The sequence below is a fragment of the Alosa pseudoharengus genome, unplaced genomic scaffold, assembly GCF_046254945.1.
Source record: "Alosa pseudoharengus isolate Yale_2024_CS ecotype anadromous, Long Island Sound unplaced genomic scaffold, YU_APseudo_1.1 YU_APseudo_1.1_scf_6, whole genome shotgun sequence".
Classification (NCBI taxonomy): Eukaryota; Metazoa; Chordata; class Actinopteri; order Clupeiformes; family Clupeidae; genus Alosa; species Alosa pseudoharengus.
In genome coordinates, this window is record NW_027468848.1 from 2,710,012 (window position 1) to 2,727,511 (window position 17,500).

A 17,500-nucleotide genomic window follows, 5' to 3' on the forward strand; every position below is an offset into this window, starting at 1 on the left:
GCATTAGCTCTCTGATGTGGTTGCACTCTTCCTGACACCTAACTATTGCATTAGCTCTCTGATGTTATTGTGTGACCGGTAGGGGGGCGCTGTTTGCCCCAGTTATTTTCTACCCCAAGGAGCAACCACACCCGCCAATGAAACCCGAGCAGAGGCCAGCGTTTAGTGGAAAAGTACACAATTTTATTTTTAAAAGTAAACTCACTGGTGCGGGAACCCTTGTGTGGGCCAAAAGCACTGTCTCGGTCCTGGGAGGCTCTGGCCACACTGCCCAACTCAGCGCCCACACCGCCCCGGAATAGAAGAGAAGACAAAGGGACAATTAGGCAGGGTCAACCACTTGGCAGCCGATCTTGCAATATTCCAGGCCAGCCTACCTCTAGTTGGAGCGTGCGTCATCGTGTTGCTGCCACTTCACCAAAGGGGGCCTTGATCACAGCCTGCAGGTTAGGGGTCACTCACTGCAACCGTAGGAGGGATTCACCCTGTTGTGGGATGCCACTGCACTCACACACTCTGGTCACACTCGGCAAATGTGAAGGGGGGGGGGGTCACTCTGTGTTCGTCACAGCACACTGTGGTTCTCAATCGTGTCTGGTTTACGGCAGGCTGTGGACTTCGGTCTCCCAGGTGGCGGCCCTGGGACTAACAGCACCCTGGGGTTCGGTGGTTATGAGGGAGGACAGGCTAGCACTCCAAGGGGACAGTGTTAAATCAAATCCAGAGGGATAGTTCAACTAAGCAGGCGGGTGTCACACGTACAATTCACTCAAGCTGGGTAACAGCACGATACAGGGGCTGACGAGCCGTTGGCTACAACACAGGGAAGGCAATAGTAGTAGGCATCCAGTATGAAAGTCGCTAGCACAGTACAGGGGGCTGACGAGTCATTGGCTACAACACAGGCAAGGCAGTAGTAGTGCACGTTCACTCTGAGGCTCGTTTGAGCGATAAGGCTTAGTAGCTATGTGTGTGTAGCCTGGCCTTAATTGCCTTCCTACGTACTTCCGCTCGATTTTCATCTCCCTCCACCACTCCGTCTGGGATTCCGGCCATTGGCCTCGTTCCCAGCGGTAGATTCGACTCCGTGCCAGCAGCGAGCAGGAGGCGGGAGTTGTGAGAGACGACGTCGAGATTCTGCGCTGTGTTTGAATTGTAGTCCTCGAGGAGTTTGGCAATGGCATAAGTTAATGAAGCAATTCAGTCCGTGCTGGCTACGCTTCCAAATATTCAGGAACTGAACTCCGAACAAAAGGAGTGTTTAACACATTTTATTTCGGGCAAAGATGTCGTGGCCCTACTCCCTATGGGATTTGGGAAACGTTTGATTTGTATCGCGCAGTAGCCTTGATATTAAATTATAGCATGTGCGGCAGACCCGGTATGAATGAAGTGGCGTGTTTTCAATAATGATCACATCTACCTTTGACAATTGTGATGATATTGTATCGCCGAGTCTATTTGCCCCCGTGTTGGGCTTTCCCATATGTTCCCGGCGTGTGCGTGTGTGTGTGTGCGCGAGTGTTTGTGTCTCCCTCTCCCTCCTGTGTCATGGAATGTGTCAATGAGTTCCGATGTGTTTTGATTGGGGGGGAAATCAGATCCAATCGTTTTCAAACTTCTACAGAGTCCACGCATCCAGCTTGCAAACGTTCGTCAATAGCCGAGATCCCAGACCCTTGTAGAACCGAAGCGTACCAAGGGGATGGCAAATTGCCAGGCTAATGTTTGTGGGGTTAAACACAGATGGTCTGACTGTACTGGACGTACACTAATTGTCACAACACTGGGATCACAGTAAACGAGGGGGGGAGAGGAGAGACGGGCAAACGCTGACGGTTTTCCTCAAGTGTTCTAAAACTCGACCAGTCGCATTAAGTGGGAGAGTTTACTTAGCTTGGCATAGCCCCAAGTGACCTCCGGTCTCGTCCGATGTGGTCGTCACAGCCCAAGGTAATCGGTTCCCAATTCACTCGTTGTCGTTGTCAACTCCTCGTTACGAACTCCCACGTTGCGTCTCTGCGGTATCCAAACAGCACTCCTGTTCACTCGGTAATCCGGAGCGTAACACGAATCCACGTCTCACCCCCACAAGGTCAGAGAGCTAATGCAATAGTCAGGGAGAGTGCTCTCCCTGACTATTGCATTAGCTCTCTGATGTGGCTGCACTCTCCCTGAATCCTGCCCTGACTAAATTATGGATTTGTTATGCAGAAGCTATAATGATCCTTGTTATTGTGGCAAAATGAACTGTCTGCACTCAAGACAAAATGTCCTTCCTGGGCCTCCATACCAGGCTTCTGTATTCAAAACATTATGGTGATGTGGTGATGTGGTGATGTGTTGATGTGGTGATGTGGTGATGTGTTGATGTGGTGATGTGTTGATGTGGTGATGTGGTGATGTGTTGATGTGTTGATGTGGTGATGTGTTGATGTGTTGATGTGGTGATGTGTTGATGTGTTGATGTGTTGATGTGGTGATGTGTTGATGTGGTGATGTGGTGATGTGGTGATGTGTTGATGTGGTGATGTGGTGATGTGTTGATGTGTTGATGTGGTGATGTGTTGATGTGTTGATGTGGTGATGTGGTGATGTGGTGATGTGGTGATGTGTTGATGTGGTGATGTGTTGATGTGTTGATGTGGTGATGTGTTGATGTGTTGATGTGGTGATGTGTTGATGTGGTGATGTGGTGATGTGTTGATGTGGTGATGTGTTGATGTGTTGATGTGGTGATGTGGTGATGTGGTGATGTGTTGATGTGGTGATGTGTTGATGTGGTGATGTGTTGATGTGTTGATGTGGTGATGTGGTGATGTGTTGTGAAGACAGGACTTTTATATTTTCTTTTCCACATCACTTCACTAAAACTGTTCCAGCAATTTTCTCTATCTGACACAGGAATGGGTTTCTCAGATAAGATTTGAAATCTGCCCATGCATAGAAAACACCAGTAAAACACAGTTACTGCTGCCGTATGACAGATACATGCATTTGATATATTGTATATAAACGTTTCTTTCCGTTTCTGCACAACAAATTGTTCCTAAACAAGACAATAACAGAGCCGCTCGCACCACACACGTCTCATGTCATCGCACCACACATCTCATCTCACATCTCATCTCATCTCACCACACATCTCATCTCACATCTCATCTCATCGCACCACACATCTCATCTCACCACACATCTCATCTCACCACACGTCTCATATCATCGCTCCACACATCTCATCTCATCGCACCACACATCTCATCTCATCTCACCACACATCTCATCTCATCTCACCACACATCTCATCTCACATCTCATCTCATCTCACCACACATCTCATCTCACATCTCATCTCATCGCACCACACATCTCATCTCATCGCACCACACATCTCAGTTCACCACACATCTCATCTCATCGCACCACACATCTCATCTCATCTCACATCTCATCTCGCCGCACCACACATCTCATCTCATCTCACCACACATCTCATCTCACCACACATCTCATCTCACCACACATCTCATCTCATCTCACCACACATCTCATCTCACCACACATATCATCTCATTGCACCACACATCTCATCTCACATCTCATCTCATCGCACCACACATCTCATCTCATCTCACATCTCATCTCACCACACATCTCATCTCACATCTCATCTCATCTCACCACACATCTCATCTCACATCTCATCTCATCGCACCACACATCTCATCTCACCACACATCTCATCTCACCACACGTCTCATATCATCGCTCCACACATCTCATCTCATCGCACCACACATCTCATCTCATCTCACCACACATCTCATCTCACATCTCATCTCATCTCACCACACATCTCATCTCACATCTCATCTAATCGCACCACACATCTCATCTCATCGCACCACACATCTCATCTCACCACACATCTCATCTCATCGCACCACACATCTCATCTCATCTCACATCTCATCTCATCGCACCACACATCTCATCTCACCACACCACACATCTCATCTCATCGACCCACACATCTCATATCACCACACATCTCATCTCACCACACATCTCATCTCATCTCACCACACATCTCATCTCACCACACATATCATCTCATCGCACCACACATCTCATCTCATCTCACATCTCATCTCATCGCACCACACATCTCATCTCACCACACATCTCATCTCATTGCACCACACATCTTGTATTTCCCCTTGGGGATCAATAAAGTATCTATCTATATATCTATCTATCTCATCTCATCGCACCACACATCTCATCGCACCACACATCTCATCTCATCGCACCACACATCTCATCTCATCTCACATCTCATCTCATCGCACCACACATCTCATCTCACCGCACCACACATCTCATCTCATCTCACCACACATCTCATCTCACCACACATCTCATCTCACCACACATCTCATCTCATCTCACCACACATCTCATCTCACCACACATATCATCTCATTGCACCACACATCTCATCTCACATCTCATCTCATCGCACCACACATCTCATCTCATCTCACATCTCATCTCACCACACATCTCATCTCACATCTCATCTCATCTCACCACACATCTCATCTCACATCTCATCTCATCGCACCACACATCTCATCTCACCACACATCTCATCTCACCACACGTCTCATATCATCGCTCCACACATCTCATCTCATCGCACCACACATCTCATCTCATCTCACCACACATCTCATCTCACATCTCATCTCATCTCACCACACATCTCATCTCACATCTCATCTAATCGCACCACACATCTCATCTCATCGCACCACACATCTCATCTCACCACACATCTCATCTCATCGCACCACACATCTCATCTCATCTCACATCTCATCTCATCGCACCACACATCTCCTCTCACCGCACCACACATCTCATCTCATCGACCCACACATCTCATATCACCACACATCTCATCTCACCACACATCTCATCTCATCTCACCACACATCTCATCTCACCACACATATCATCTCATCGCACCACACATCTCATCTCATCTCACATCTCATCTCATCGCACCACACATCTCATCTCACCACACATCTCATCTCATTGCACCACACATCTTGTATTTCCCCTTGGGGATCAATAAAGTATCTATCTATATATCTATCTATCTCATCTCATCGCACCACACATCTCATCGCACCACACATCTCATCTCATCTCACCACACATCTCATCTCATCGCACCACACATCTCATCTCACATCTCATCTCATCGCACCACACATCTCATCTCATCTCACATCTCATCTCATCGCACCACACATCTCATCTCACCACACATCTCATCTCATTGCACCACACATCTTGTATTTCCCCTTGGGGATCAATAAAGTATCTATCTATATATCTATCTATCTCATCTCATCACACCACACATCTCATCTCATCTCACCACACATCTCATCTCATCGCACCACACATCTCATCTCACATCTATAATATACCAGAGATATAAGAGCTCACATCATGTGTTATCCATCATATATACCAATATACCAGAGCTCACATCATGTGTTATCCATCATATATACCAATATACCAGAGCTCACATCATGTGTTCATATATCAGAGCTTACATCATGTGTTAATATATCAGATATATCAGAGCTCACATCATGTGTTAATATACCGGAGCTCACATCATGTGTTAATATACCAGAGCTCACATCATATGTTAATATACCAATATATCAGAGCTCACATCATGTGTTATCCATCATATATACCAATATATCAGAGCTCACATCATGTGTTAATATACCAATATATCAGAGCTCACATCATGTGTTATCCATCATATATACCAATATATCAGAGCTCACATCATGTGTTGATATACCAATATATCAGAGTTCACATCATGTGTTATCCATCATATATACCAATATATCAGAGCTCACATCATGTGTTAATATACCAATATATCAGAGCTCACACATAAAGGCCGGCTCCGGACCAGACTCAGATGAGATGTGAGATGAGATGTGTGGTGAGATGAGATGTGCGGTGAGATGAGATGAGATGAGATGTGGTGCGATGACATGAGATGTGTGGTGCGATGAGATGAAATGTGTGGAGCGATGAGATGAGATGAGTGGAGCGATGAGATGAGATAGATAGATAGATAGATAGATAGCTCTATATATCTCTGATATATTAACACATGATGTGAGCTCTGATATATTGGTATATATGATGGATAACACATGATGTGAGCTCTGATGTCTCTGATATATTAACACATGATGTGAGCTCTGATATATTGGTATATATGATGGATAACACATGATGTGAGCTCTGATATATTGGTATATTAACACATGATGTGAGCTCTAAAATATTGGTATATTAACACATGATGTGAGCTCTGGTATATTAACACATGATGTGAGCTTTGGTATATTGGTATATATGATGGATAACACATGATGTGAGCTCTGATATCTCTGGTATATTAACACATGATGTGAGCTCTGATATATTAACAGATGATGTGAGCTCTGATATATTGGTATATATGATGGATAACACATGATGTGAGCTCTGATATATTGGTATATATGATGGATAACACATGATGTGAGCTCTGATATATTAACACATGATGTGAGCTCTGATATATTGGTATATTAACACATGATGTGAGCTCTGATATATTGGTATATATGATGGATAACACATGATGTGAGATCTGATATATTGGTATATTAACACATGATGTGAGCTCTGATATATTGGTATATATGATGGATAACACATGATGTGAGATCTGATATATTGGTATATTAACACATGATGTGAGCTCTGATATATTGGTATATTAACACATGATGTGAGCTCTGATATATTGGTATATTAACACATGATGTGAGCTCTGATATATTGGTATATATGATGGATAACACATGATGTGAGATCTGATATATTGGTATATTAACACATGATGTGAGCTCTGATATATATTGGTATATTAACACATGATGTGAGCTGATATATTAACACATGATGTGAGCTCTGATATATTAACACATGATGTGAACTCTGATATATTAACACATGATGTAAGCTTTGGTATATTAACACATGATGTGAGCTCTGATATATTGGTATATATGATGGATAACACATGATGTGAGCTCTGATATATTAACACATGATGTGAGCTCTGGTATATTAACACATGATGTGAGCTCTGATATATTAACACATGATGTGAGCTCTGATATATTGGTGTATTAACACATGATGTGAGCTCTGATATATTGGCATATTAACACATGATGTGAGCTCTGATATATTGGTATATATGATGGATAACACATGATGTGAGCTCTGATATATTGGTATATATGATGGATAACACATGATGTGAGCTCTGATATATTGGTATATTAACACATGATGTGAGCTCTGATATATTGGTATATATGATGGATAACACATGATGTGAGCTCTGATATATTGGTATATTAACACATGATGTGAGCTCTGATATATTGGTATATATGATGGATAACACATGATGTGAGCTCTAATATCTCTGGTATATCTCTTCTGATGTGTCTGCAGTAAAGCATGCCTGATATCTCTGGTATATATGTCTGCAGTGCGTGCCTGCGTGCTTGTGTGTGTGTCTTAGCTGTACTGTCACTACTGTGTATGTGACGGCAGCAGCTGGGATGCTTCTCTCTGGGGCTCAGGTGTATTCCCACAGGTTTGGTGTGTGTGTGTGTGTGTGTATGTGTGTGTTTGTGTGTCTGTTTCTGTCAAAGCTGCTGGTACTGCATGTGTGTCTAATTGGCTAGCAATAACTAAGCTCTTGCTTTTGAGACTGGTGAGTAGTAACCCCTTAAAAACAACAACTGTGTGTGTGTGTGTGTGTGTGTCTGTTACTGTAGTCTTTTACTGTGATAAATGTGTGTGTGTGTGTGTGTGTGTGTGTGTGTGTGTGTGTGTGTGTGTGTGTGTGTGTGCGTTACTGTAGTCTTTTACTGTGATGAATGTGTGTGTGTGTGTGTGTGTGTGTGTGTGTGTGTGTGTAATGTGTGTGTGTGTGTGTGTGTGTGTGTGTGATTGCAGACTTTGGGGTGCAGTGTTTGACATGTGTGTCCCTCTCCCTCCCTCCCTCTCTCTCTCTCCTCCATCTCTCCCTCTCTCCCTTCATCCCCCCCTCTGCATCTTTAACAAATGCATGTGTAATTGCACAGTGATGAGAGAAGAGCTTGTTCTGTAACATTAATGCTGTGTAATTGCACAGTGATGAGAGAAGAGCTTGTTCTGTAACATTAATGCTGTAGAATTGGCCTGCAATAACACAGCTGTTGTTTCACTTCCTGCTTCCTGCTGCATGGATGCCAGCGGGCAGGTAGAGGTGTGTTCCGGAGCAGGTGGCGCGCAGTAGAATGGGTTGTGGAGGGGGCAGTAGAATGTGGAGGGGGCAGTAGAATGAGTTGTGGAGGGGGCAGTAGAGTGGGTTGTGGAGGGGGCAATAGACTGCGTTGTGGAGGGGGCAGTAGAGTGCGTTGTGGAGGGGGCAATAGAATGCGTTGTGGAGGGGGCAGTAGAATGTGTTGTGGAGGGGGCAGTAGACTGCGTTGTGGAGGGGGCAGTAGAATGTGTTGTGGAGGGGGCAATAGAATACGTTGTGCAGGGGCAATAGAATGCGTTGTGGAGGGGGCAGTAGAATGTGGAGGGGGCAGTAGAATGCGTTGTGGAGGGGGCAGTAGAATGTGTTGTGGAGGGGGCAATAGAATGCGTTGTGGAGGGGGCAATAGAATGCGATGTGGAGGGGGCAGTAGAATGTGGAGGGGGCAGTAGAATGCGTTGTGGAGGGGGAAATAGAATGCGTTGTGGAGGGGGCAGTAGACTGCGTTGTGGAGGGGGCAATAGAATGCATTGTGGAGGGGGGAATAGAATGCGTTGTGGAGGGGGCAATGGTGGCAGTGGATTGATGTGCTGCTGGGTGGGTGGCCCTGGGGGATATGAAGGTAATTGAAAGTGTCCTGGGCTTCACAGCACTCCTGTACGCATCCGTCACTGCCTGGGAACACACACACACACACACACACACACACACACACACACACACACACACACACACACTCACATCACTGCCTGGGCACGTGAAAAATGCCTCGGCGGCGTGATGGATGCTCTCGCACAGCTGCTGTCTTTTTGGAAAGTTAATAAAAAGAGACGTTCGGGAGAAGGCAGTGCCGAGCATTCACATTCACTCAGTGTGGAGTGTGTGTGCGTGTGTGTGTGTGTGTGTGTGTGTGCATTCACATTCACTCACTGTGGAGTGTGTGTGTGTGTGTGTGTGTGTGTGTGTGTGTGTGTGTGTATGTGTGTGCATTCACATTCGCTGACTGTGGAGTGTGTGTGTGTGTGTGTGTGTGTGTGTGGAGTGTGATTGCAGATTTTGGGGTGCAGCTTTTGACAGAGGCACTGTGGAGACGTCTTTATTTATTTACATGGAACCAAGATCACTGGCTGACTGCATCAGAGACAGCATACAGTTCTACACTCAGCTCTCCACATGATTGGCACCTGCACAGCTTGGCCTTAGCCAATGGCAATCAGCGTACTGGATTCCAATTTAGCACTGAGGGGTACCAAAGTCATCTAAAACCTAGACCTAGTAATTGTGTGTGTGTGCGAGCCGTTATTGTAAGGTGAAGGAATAACTCTTGTTGCTTTAAGAGCTGAAGAGATGGAAGGAAATGGACCTTCATTCAGACATAATGATCCCATTGCAAACTAGTCCCCAGCTTTCAACAAGGAGAATGATCCTCAGAACATGCACTCTGAGGAAGGCAAATTCAGCGTGAGTGTGTGTGCGTGTGCGTGCGTGTGTTTGTGTGTGTGTGTGTGTGTGTGTGTGTGTGTGTGTGTGTGTGTGCGTCTGTGTGTTTGCATCTGTGTGTGTGTGCATCTGTGTGTGTGTGCATCTGTGTGTGGCACTCCAGGAAGGCAAATCCAGCACACTTTAACTGAGAAAGTCCTCTGTTGTGACTTGCCTGCCTCTCTTAAGGTGAATCAAATCACCATCTCAAATGTGCTGCTGTCACACTCTCAAGACACTTCTACAGAGCTACGATGTGGAGAAGAGTGTTAGCTTTAATCTGGTGTTGCTGCTGCTTGTTTCATGCAAATCATCTGGCAGGATCCGTCGGCGTGGAGCTATAAACCCAGGGATGCGGCGCGGATGTATTTTTAATGATGTAGAGACAGAGGCTGAGGAGAGGAGAACAGCATTCTGGGAAACGCGGCTGCTATGAAAAATTGTCTGTAAAAAGGAGAGAGGTGTGTGTGCGTGCGTGTGTGTGTGTGTGTGTGTACGTGTGTGCTATGTGCATGCATGTGTGTGGGGGTTTGTGTGTGTGTATGTGAGTGTGTGTCTGTCTGTGTGTCTGCATGTATGTGTGTGCACGCATTCATGTGTATCTATGTGTACAGTGTGTGTGTGTGTGTGTAAGTGTGTGGTGTGCGGGGGGGGGGGGGGTTAAATGATTTGCTGGTTGCTATGAAAGCAAAACGGATTCCACTTGATGGCCCATGGCATTTATCTCCAAATTGAGGCAGCCAGCCTCTGCATACAGCCTCTATAGCTGTTAAATAACTAAAGAACGAGAGAACAGCGACTTTATTGATTCTGTGGTGTTGGTTAGAGGCTTGGGTTTAAAAACGGACCATATCCCAAATGAAATCAGTTGGGAATGTCACCCTGTAGTCACAGCTGAGCTATCAGATACTGCTTATAAAGTGGAATCACCAGCATCTCCTGCTCCTCTTCAGCACATTTCCATGCTTAGGGAGCATTTTTTGAGAAGAAGTCAAATTTCCTGGGTACATTAAAGTATCTATCTATCTATCCATCTGAACATTTGTGAACATCTAAGGGATTTTTCAGTGCTGGGTGGTTTCGCCCTCTGCACTTAACTGCTGCATATAATGGAGGTGAAAGATTTAGTGCTCTAGAATCTTTAGTGGATATTGCATGGAAGCCACTTTTAACACGACCTCGTTTTTCAGAGGACTTTTCTATTAATGACTTCTGTGGAAAATGAGAACGTAGGGGATAAAAAACGTTTTTTTCGCGTTTGGTCCTCTTTGTAAATGCTACTTTTCACTGTGGCTGATAGCTCATTAGGCTGGCGAATGAAGTTATGTGAATATAGTCTTTTGTAACAATGAATCTAGAGAGGATGAAAGCCAGTCTCCATGGTAACCGGTCTCAGAGCATATCGGTGAAGATCTTCCGCCATTTGTGTTTAACCTGAGATCCCCTGTTCCGATTGGAATGACAGAAGTAAAGTTACAGTCGCCTGAAACAAAATTCTACCTTTAACACGGTGTTCTGGACCACCTTCCCTCGTCACACCAGAATTACCAAACAGCTATCCATATAACCACCCCGCCCCATCGGCTTGAATTTCCCACGCCTGCCCATGTCATATCCGGTTTCAGCACCACGGTCAGCGCTAGTTTTTCTCAAATTTCCCCCTCTCGCCGCGCTGCCCTTATTTAGCAGCCAACTTTTGACAGCGGGGATCGTGAAACGTGTTTATGGCATTTCCTTTCAAAGGTTTGGCCACCGACGTCTCCATCCGGGAAGACTGAAAAGGAGGCAGTCGCCCCTGGCACACCGAAGAACTAAGATGCGATAAATATGCAAAGTGACGCCTCTGCAAACAAGATTTCCTTACCGGTATTCCACTGCTAAAGGCTGCAAAACGGATTGCACCTGGCTTTCATAGCGAGCGGAGGACTGTTTTGGGGGGAAGAAAATCCATCTGTATGTGAGAGCCCTGGATCGGGTGCTACCCGAAGCGCAAGATGCAACCTGCAGAAAAGCTTCTGAGTCTCACCCTGCTCGTCTTGATGGGCTCCGAACTCACCCAAGTAGGTTTATAAACGCCATTTCCCACCGTACTCACTGATAATGTACATTACTTTGTACATTATGTAGGTCCGTACAACGACCCTTATTTGGGTAGATTGCATCGAGCAATCGTTATCATGCAGCTGATGAGATCTGCAAGGTGCGGAGATAGGCACGGTAGCCGACTATGCAATCACCCGTATAAGGTTCCACTGAGATAGGATGTATGCTTTGCTTTTATGCATTGTTTTGAATGTCTTCATTTAGCAGTTAACATCACTCCGTTTTACAACTCAAAAGCCTAAAATCAGAACGGATTAATGATTTGGAATGAATAACCTACACCTGTACTTGGATGTCCTATGTTTTATGATAAAAACAAATAAGAATATTTTATAATTTTGTCAGCAACACACAGCCCACTACCAACTTCTGAAGTGGAAAAAACTTTGGTCGATTGTAGTCATCTCTTGGCTCTGAACATTAGAGGATGTCGAAATCGCCTGTTGGTCTTATCTCTTCATGTTACAAAGTCCACAGTTGTTGAATCAGCGTATAAATTGATTTAATGAAACTTCTCCTTGACATGTCCATTCGTATGGGTCTCCCTGTAACCCAAACAGCTTCCCATTCTTTATATAGATAAATTAGCCTATGTATTATTTCATTTTAATTCAGAACACGAAGGTAATCTTGTTGACAGTTTCAGGTGATTTTTCAAGACAGTGCAATTTGGAGTTGCTAAGTTTAGATTTAGATGTAGGCTGACAGAAGTTAATTAGTCTATTTGGCTGATGGCGGGCGTCTCTGAAGCGGGGCTGATTAGAGGCTGTGTGGAATAGCTGACCTCTGTCTCTCCAATCTCCCGCCGTTCCACCGAAGCGAAGGATACGCAACCGAACGCATTAATTAAAACGTGATATGGCCATTTGGAACAGCTGGCTCCACAGTGTGGCACAACAGATTGGTGTCTCTTGTCACCACCAAACAAGAACTAAAACGTTATTATTAGAACTCTTGTATCTGTGTGAGAATCACTGAAGATGACATCTATAGCTGCCTATTTGTGTTATTGCCTTTACATATCCAAATTCGTTCGTCTATTACTCTCGTTGTGAAGGCGTTTATTCAACCCACAAAGAAGGCCACAAAGATGATTCTCAGTATGTATTTTATCCTCTTAGAATCATGAAGGATACAATAAAACCGAATTAATTAATTTATTTATTTAGTTTGCTGAAGAGTGGTCATGTCAAATTAGTCTTCAGCCGTGCTTAACGAGGATGGGGAGAAGCGCCAGGTACACTGCATGGCTGCCGACTCATCTATGGGCAAATGCATAGAATAGCCTACTTTCCCTCTCCATGTGGAATTCAGGTTACCTAACCTAATTATACGAGTGGCATAGCTGATTCCTGATATAGTCTCATAGGCCTAAATTGACACTGGACCTAAGGGCAATGATCAACGCCTCTGGACTGAGGACAGCGGCTCCAGAAGGCCGAGAAGACTCCGATCAGGTGCTCATTACCTCCCACCCCTGCAGTCTCAGGCCTGTCTCATTATACGTCCCACAGCGCCACCTGTTGGTCAAAGCTGGTGCCATTCTGCATTCAACTTTCAACCAAATGGTTGTAAATTCCCTGCAAATATATCCAATATTCGCAACAATGTATGGATGAGTGTATTCATCTCTTCGTCCACAGTACTTGGGAAATGTCCCTAACATCAGAGTGAGCCCATGAGGACTATCGACACTGACTCTGCGCTGACAGAAATTCCTTAATGGCTCTGCGTTAAAGGCCAACGCTCGCATTGTTTGTATTCTAGTGGGGCGATTAAATCGTGCGTTATGAAAATGATTTCACAATTTTAAAACGTCTTTATAACGGCATAGGTATACATTTGTTATTTCACTCTAGTGCACGGTTCCAGCAATGGCCACAAGATGTCGATGGTAGGCCTATGGTCTCTGGTAACTCAACTTTAGCCTAAAATTGTGAAGGTGCTGATCAGTGTCTTAGGTATCTAAATCACATTAAAATCTGACACATTTACAGTTTTTAGGATGCAGCGACTATTTTGAAGTATTTATGTGATCAGAAAACTAGCGTCCCTTCTTATCCGGGCAAAACAAATTGTGGATAGAACGCAACGGCTTCATTCACCCTTCCAAACCTGATCTAAGCTATTGAATGATCTTTATTTCAATTACCACTTGGCCAGGACCTTATTACATAATTTACCCTGTAATGTAGAGAGCAATGTTTTGGCAAAGCATCAGGATTTATCCATTTCCTGCACAAATTAATTTGTCAGGGTTGTACATGTCACTGGTAACGTGTATAGGCTACCTTCGGATGAGAACTACGTAAAATATGATTTACGTCACCAAATTCGATATTGTCCCACGGAAGAGGACATCTGAGTGCAGCAGCGGGTGGACCGAAAGGGGTGCGTGCGCGATGGGGAGGGAGATGAGGCGCGCTGTTGAGACTTGCTAGGTGGTGGGCGGGGGCAGTGAGCGAGAGAGAGCCTTGCGTCTCCCGTAGCCAAGTCCTTCCACACTCGAGTGCGGCCACGCGACGGACAGAGGCAGAGAGTATCACTACTTCCCGTGTCTGCGCCGACCCAGCACTCTATCCTCCGGGACAAGCAGCGTGTTTGGAGATGCCCAATGTGTTGCTGTGCAGCCGGTGGCCGCGGATGCTGCTCCAAACTTTTATTGGCAACACCGGTTGCCCCGTTATTTTTCAATCGCAATGGGACGAATGAAGGTGTCTGAAGCGGGAATCTAAGGAAGATAAATCATGTCGGTGCCGCTGCTTAAGATCGGGGTCGTTCTGAGCACCATGGCGATGATCACGAACTGGATGTCACAAACGTTGCCGTCCATCGTAGGACTCAACGCCACGGCACTGAACGTTGCGCCTCCGGGGGTTCCGGACCGGAGTACCGGAGTGAGTCCACATCCACACCTTCAGTATCAGAGGTCACCTATTAGATCACTGCCCTAGGGCAAGAGCACCGACCGATCGTGCATTTCAGTAGGCCACTAGTTCATTAAAATTGCCGATAAAATTAGAGCTTTCTCTCTGTTGAATAATTATTTACTTGTGTATAATTGACGAAGACATTCATTAATAATTTCTTTAACATATTACACAGCTTCAACAAAATGAAACTGATTTGTGGCTATCACGTGTGTAGCATAGTAAATGATTGAAGTAATTTAAAAGTATTTTTGAAATCAGGAAATTGTTCATAATCTTACACGGTCACACTTGAAATGAAATCTATATTTAATTTCCACTCGCTGTAAGAAGCACTGTGAGCGCTGATTATGTTGTCTGGTCAACTTCACCATGATGGAGTGACCACCTCATTCGTCAATGGGCAGCTCATTAACACTTAATGAAGATATTGATTGGGCTGGATAGGTGTGTAAGTGCAGTGGGGTAATTTTATTAAGCCGTTTATGTCTCATTTTGGCTGGTTGAACATCTCAAATTGAGTGTCATGGTTAGTCCTGGAGATTAAATTTATAATTATTTTAGAGACAGAGGCTTGCGTGTTGCTTGTCAGGGAGTTTATTACCAATTGAATAGTGAGAGTTCAGACTGCTACACAAAATGTACGGCATTATAAACTAGAGAGTCATATGCTGCCATACTCCATAAGCATGTGAATACATTATTATAAACTAGAGAGTCATATGCTGCCATACTCCATAAGAACGTGGATACATTATTATGTACGGCATTATAAACTAGAGAGTCATATGCTGCCATACTCCATAAGAACGTGGATACATTATTATGTACGGCATTATAAACTAGAGAGTCATATGCTGCCATACTTCATAAGCACGGGAATACATTATTAAAGTGATGTACATTATTTAGATGTTTGCCTTATTAGTCAACTTTCTGCATGTTTTATTGTGCACCAAGGGAACAATGCTGAAGGATATGCTGAAGGATTGTCCGTTTTTCTGTCGGTATAAGATGGATTGTCCGTTTTTCTGTCGGTATAAGATGGATTGTCCGTTTTTCTGTCGGTATAAGATGATGCAGATTTGCGTGCTGTGGTGAAGCAGTTGGCAGTGGTGTGGGATTCTCATCATTTCTCAGCGCCCAGGATTATTCACGTTGCTGATGAACTGACCTGTCTCTGGACATGGCACTACTTGCTCTGTCTCGGGACATGGCACTACTTGCTCTGTCTCGGGACATGGCACTACACGCTCTGTCTCGGGACATGGCACTACTTGCTCTGTCTGGCGTCCCAACAGGCACACTAGTGTAGTTTTGCATCATCATATAGCACCATCACACACACTCACATCACGCCTATAGCACCATCACACACACTCACATCACGCCTATAGCACCATCACACACACTCACATCACACCTATAGCACCATCACAATCACACACACTCACATCACGCCTATAGCACCATCACACACACTCACATCACGCCTATAGCAGTTCAACCATCACACACACTCACATTACGCCTATAGCACCATCACACACACTCATAGTGTAGTTTTGCATCACACACACTTACATCAAGCCTATAGCAGTCAAACCTTTACACACTCACATCACACCTATAGCACCATCACACACACTCACATCACACCTATAGCACCATCACACACACTCACATCATGCCTATAGCACCATCACACACACTCACATCACGCCTATAGCAGTTCAACCATCACACACACACACATCACACCTATAGCAGTTAAACCATTACACACACTCACATCATGCCTATAGCACCATCACACACACACACATCACGCCTATAGCAGTTCAACCATCACACACACTCACATGACGCCTATAGCAGTTAAACCTTTACACACACACATCACACCTATAGCAGTTTAACCATCACACACACAAACATCACGCCTATTGCAGTTGAACCGTGTCAAATGAGGCGTTACAGTCTCTAAGAACCATCTCGTCCTGTAGTGAGATGTTGTTCTGTCTCTAAGAACCATCTCGTCCTGTAGTGAGATGTTGTTCTGTCTCTAAGAACCATCTCGTCCTGTAGTTAGATGTTGTTCTGTCTCTAAGAACCATCTCGTCCTGTAGTGAGATGTTGTCCTGTCTCTAAGAACCATCTCGTCCTGTAGTGAGATGTTGTCCTGTAGTTATCTTTCAGGTGGAGGGACCAGGGACGCTGGCTGTACAGTGCCTTTTGAATTCGCCAGCATTGTCTGTGTGTGTGTGTGTGTGTGTGTGTGTGTGTGTGTGTGTGTCTGTGTGTGTGTGTGTGTCTGTGTGTGTGTGTGTCTGTCTGTGTGTGTCTGTGTGTGTGTGTGTCTGTCTGTGTGTGTGTGTGTGTGTGTGTGAGTGTGTGTTTTAAATTCTCTCCAGTACTGTCTGTTAGAACACATTAAAAATAGGCTCTGAATAACTGTTCGGGACACCTTAATGTTTGGAGTGTGGAGCACTGTGGGTAGCCAGAAGCTTGCATCATGCTAAACGAACTTCTGGGCCAAAACCTTGACAAATGGAAAACA

General features: G+C 44.8%; 1 protein-coding gene across 1 annotated transcript in view; it reads left to right on the plus strand.

The window, feature by feature from the left end:
* Positions 1 to 14,554: 14,554 nt before the first annotated feature.
* olfm1a (olfactomedin 1a) overlaps positions 14,555 to 17,500 on the plus strand; it is a 32,423-nt gene continuing 29,477 nt past the window's right edge. The window contains exon 1 of the mRNA XM_076269796.1: positions 14,555 to 14,907. Coding sequence (XP_076125911.1) covers positions 14,758 to 14,907 — 150 coding nt within the window. The 5' untranslated portion in view covers positions 14,555 to 14,757. The remainder of the gene's footprint in view (positions 14,908 to 17,500) is intronic.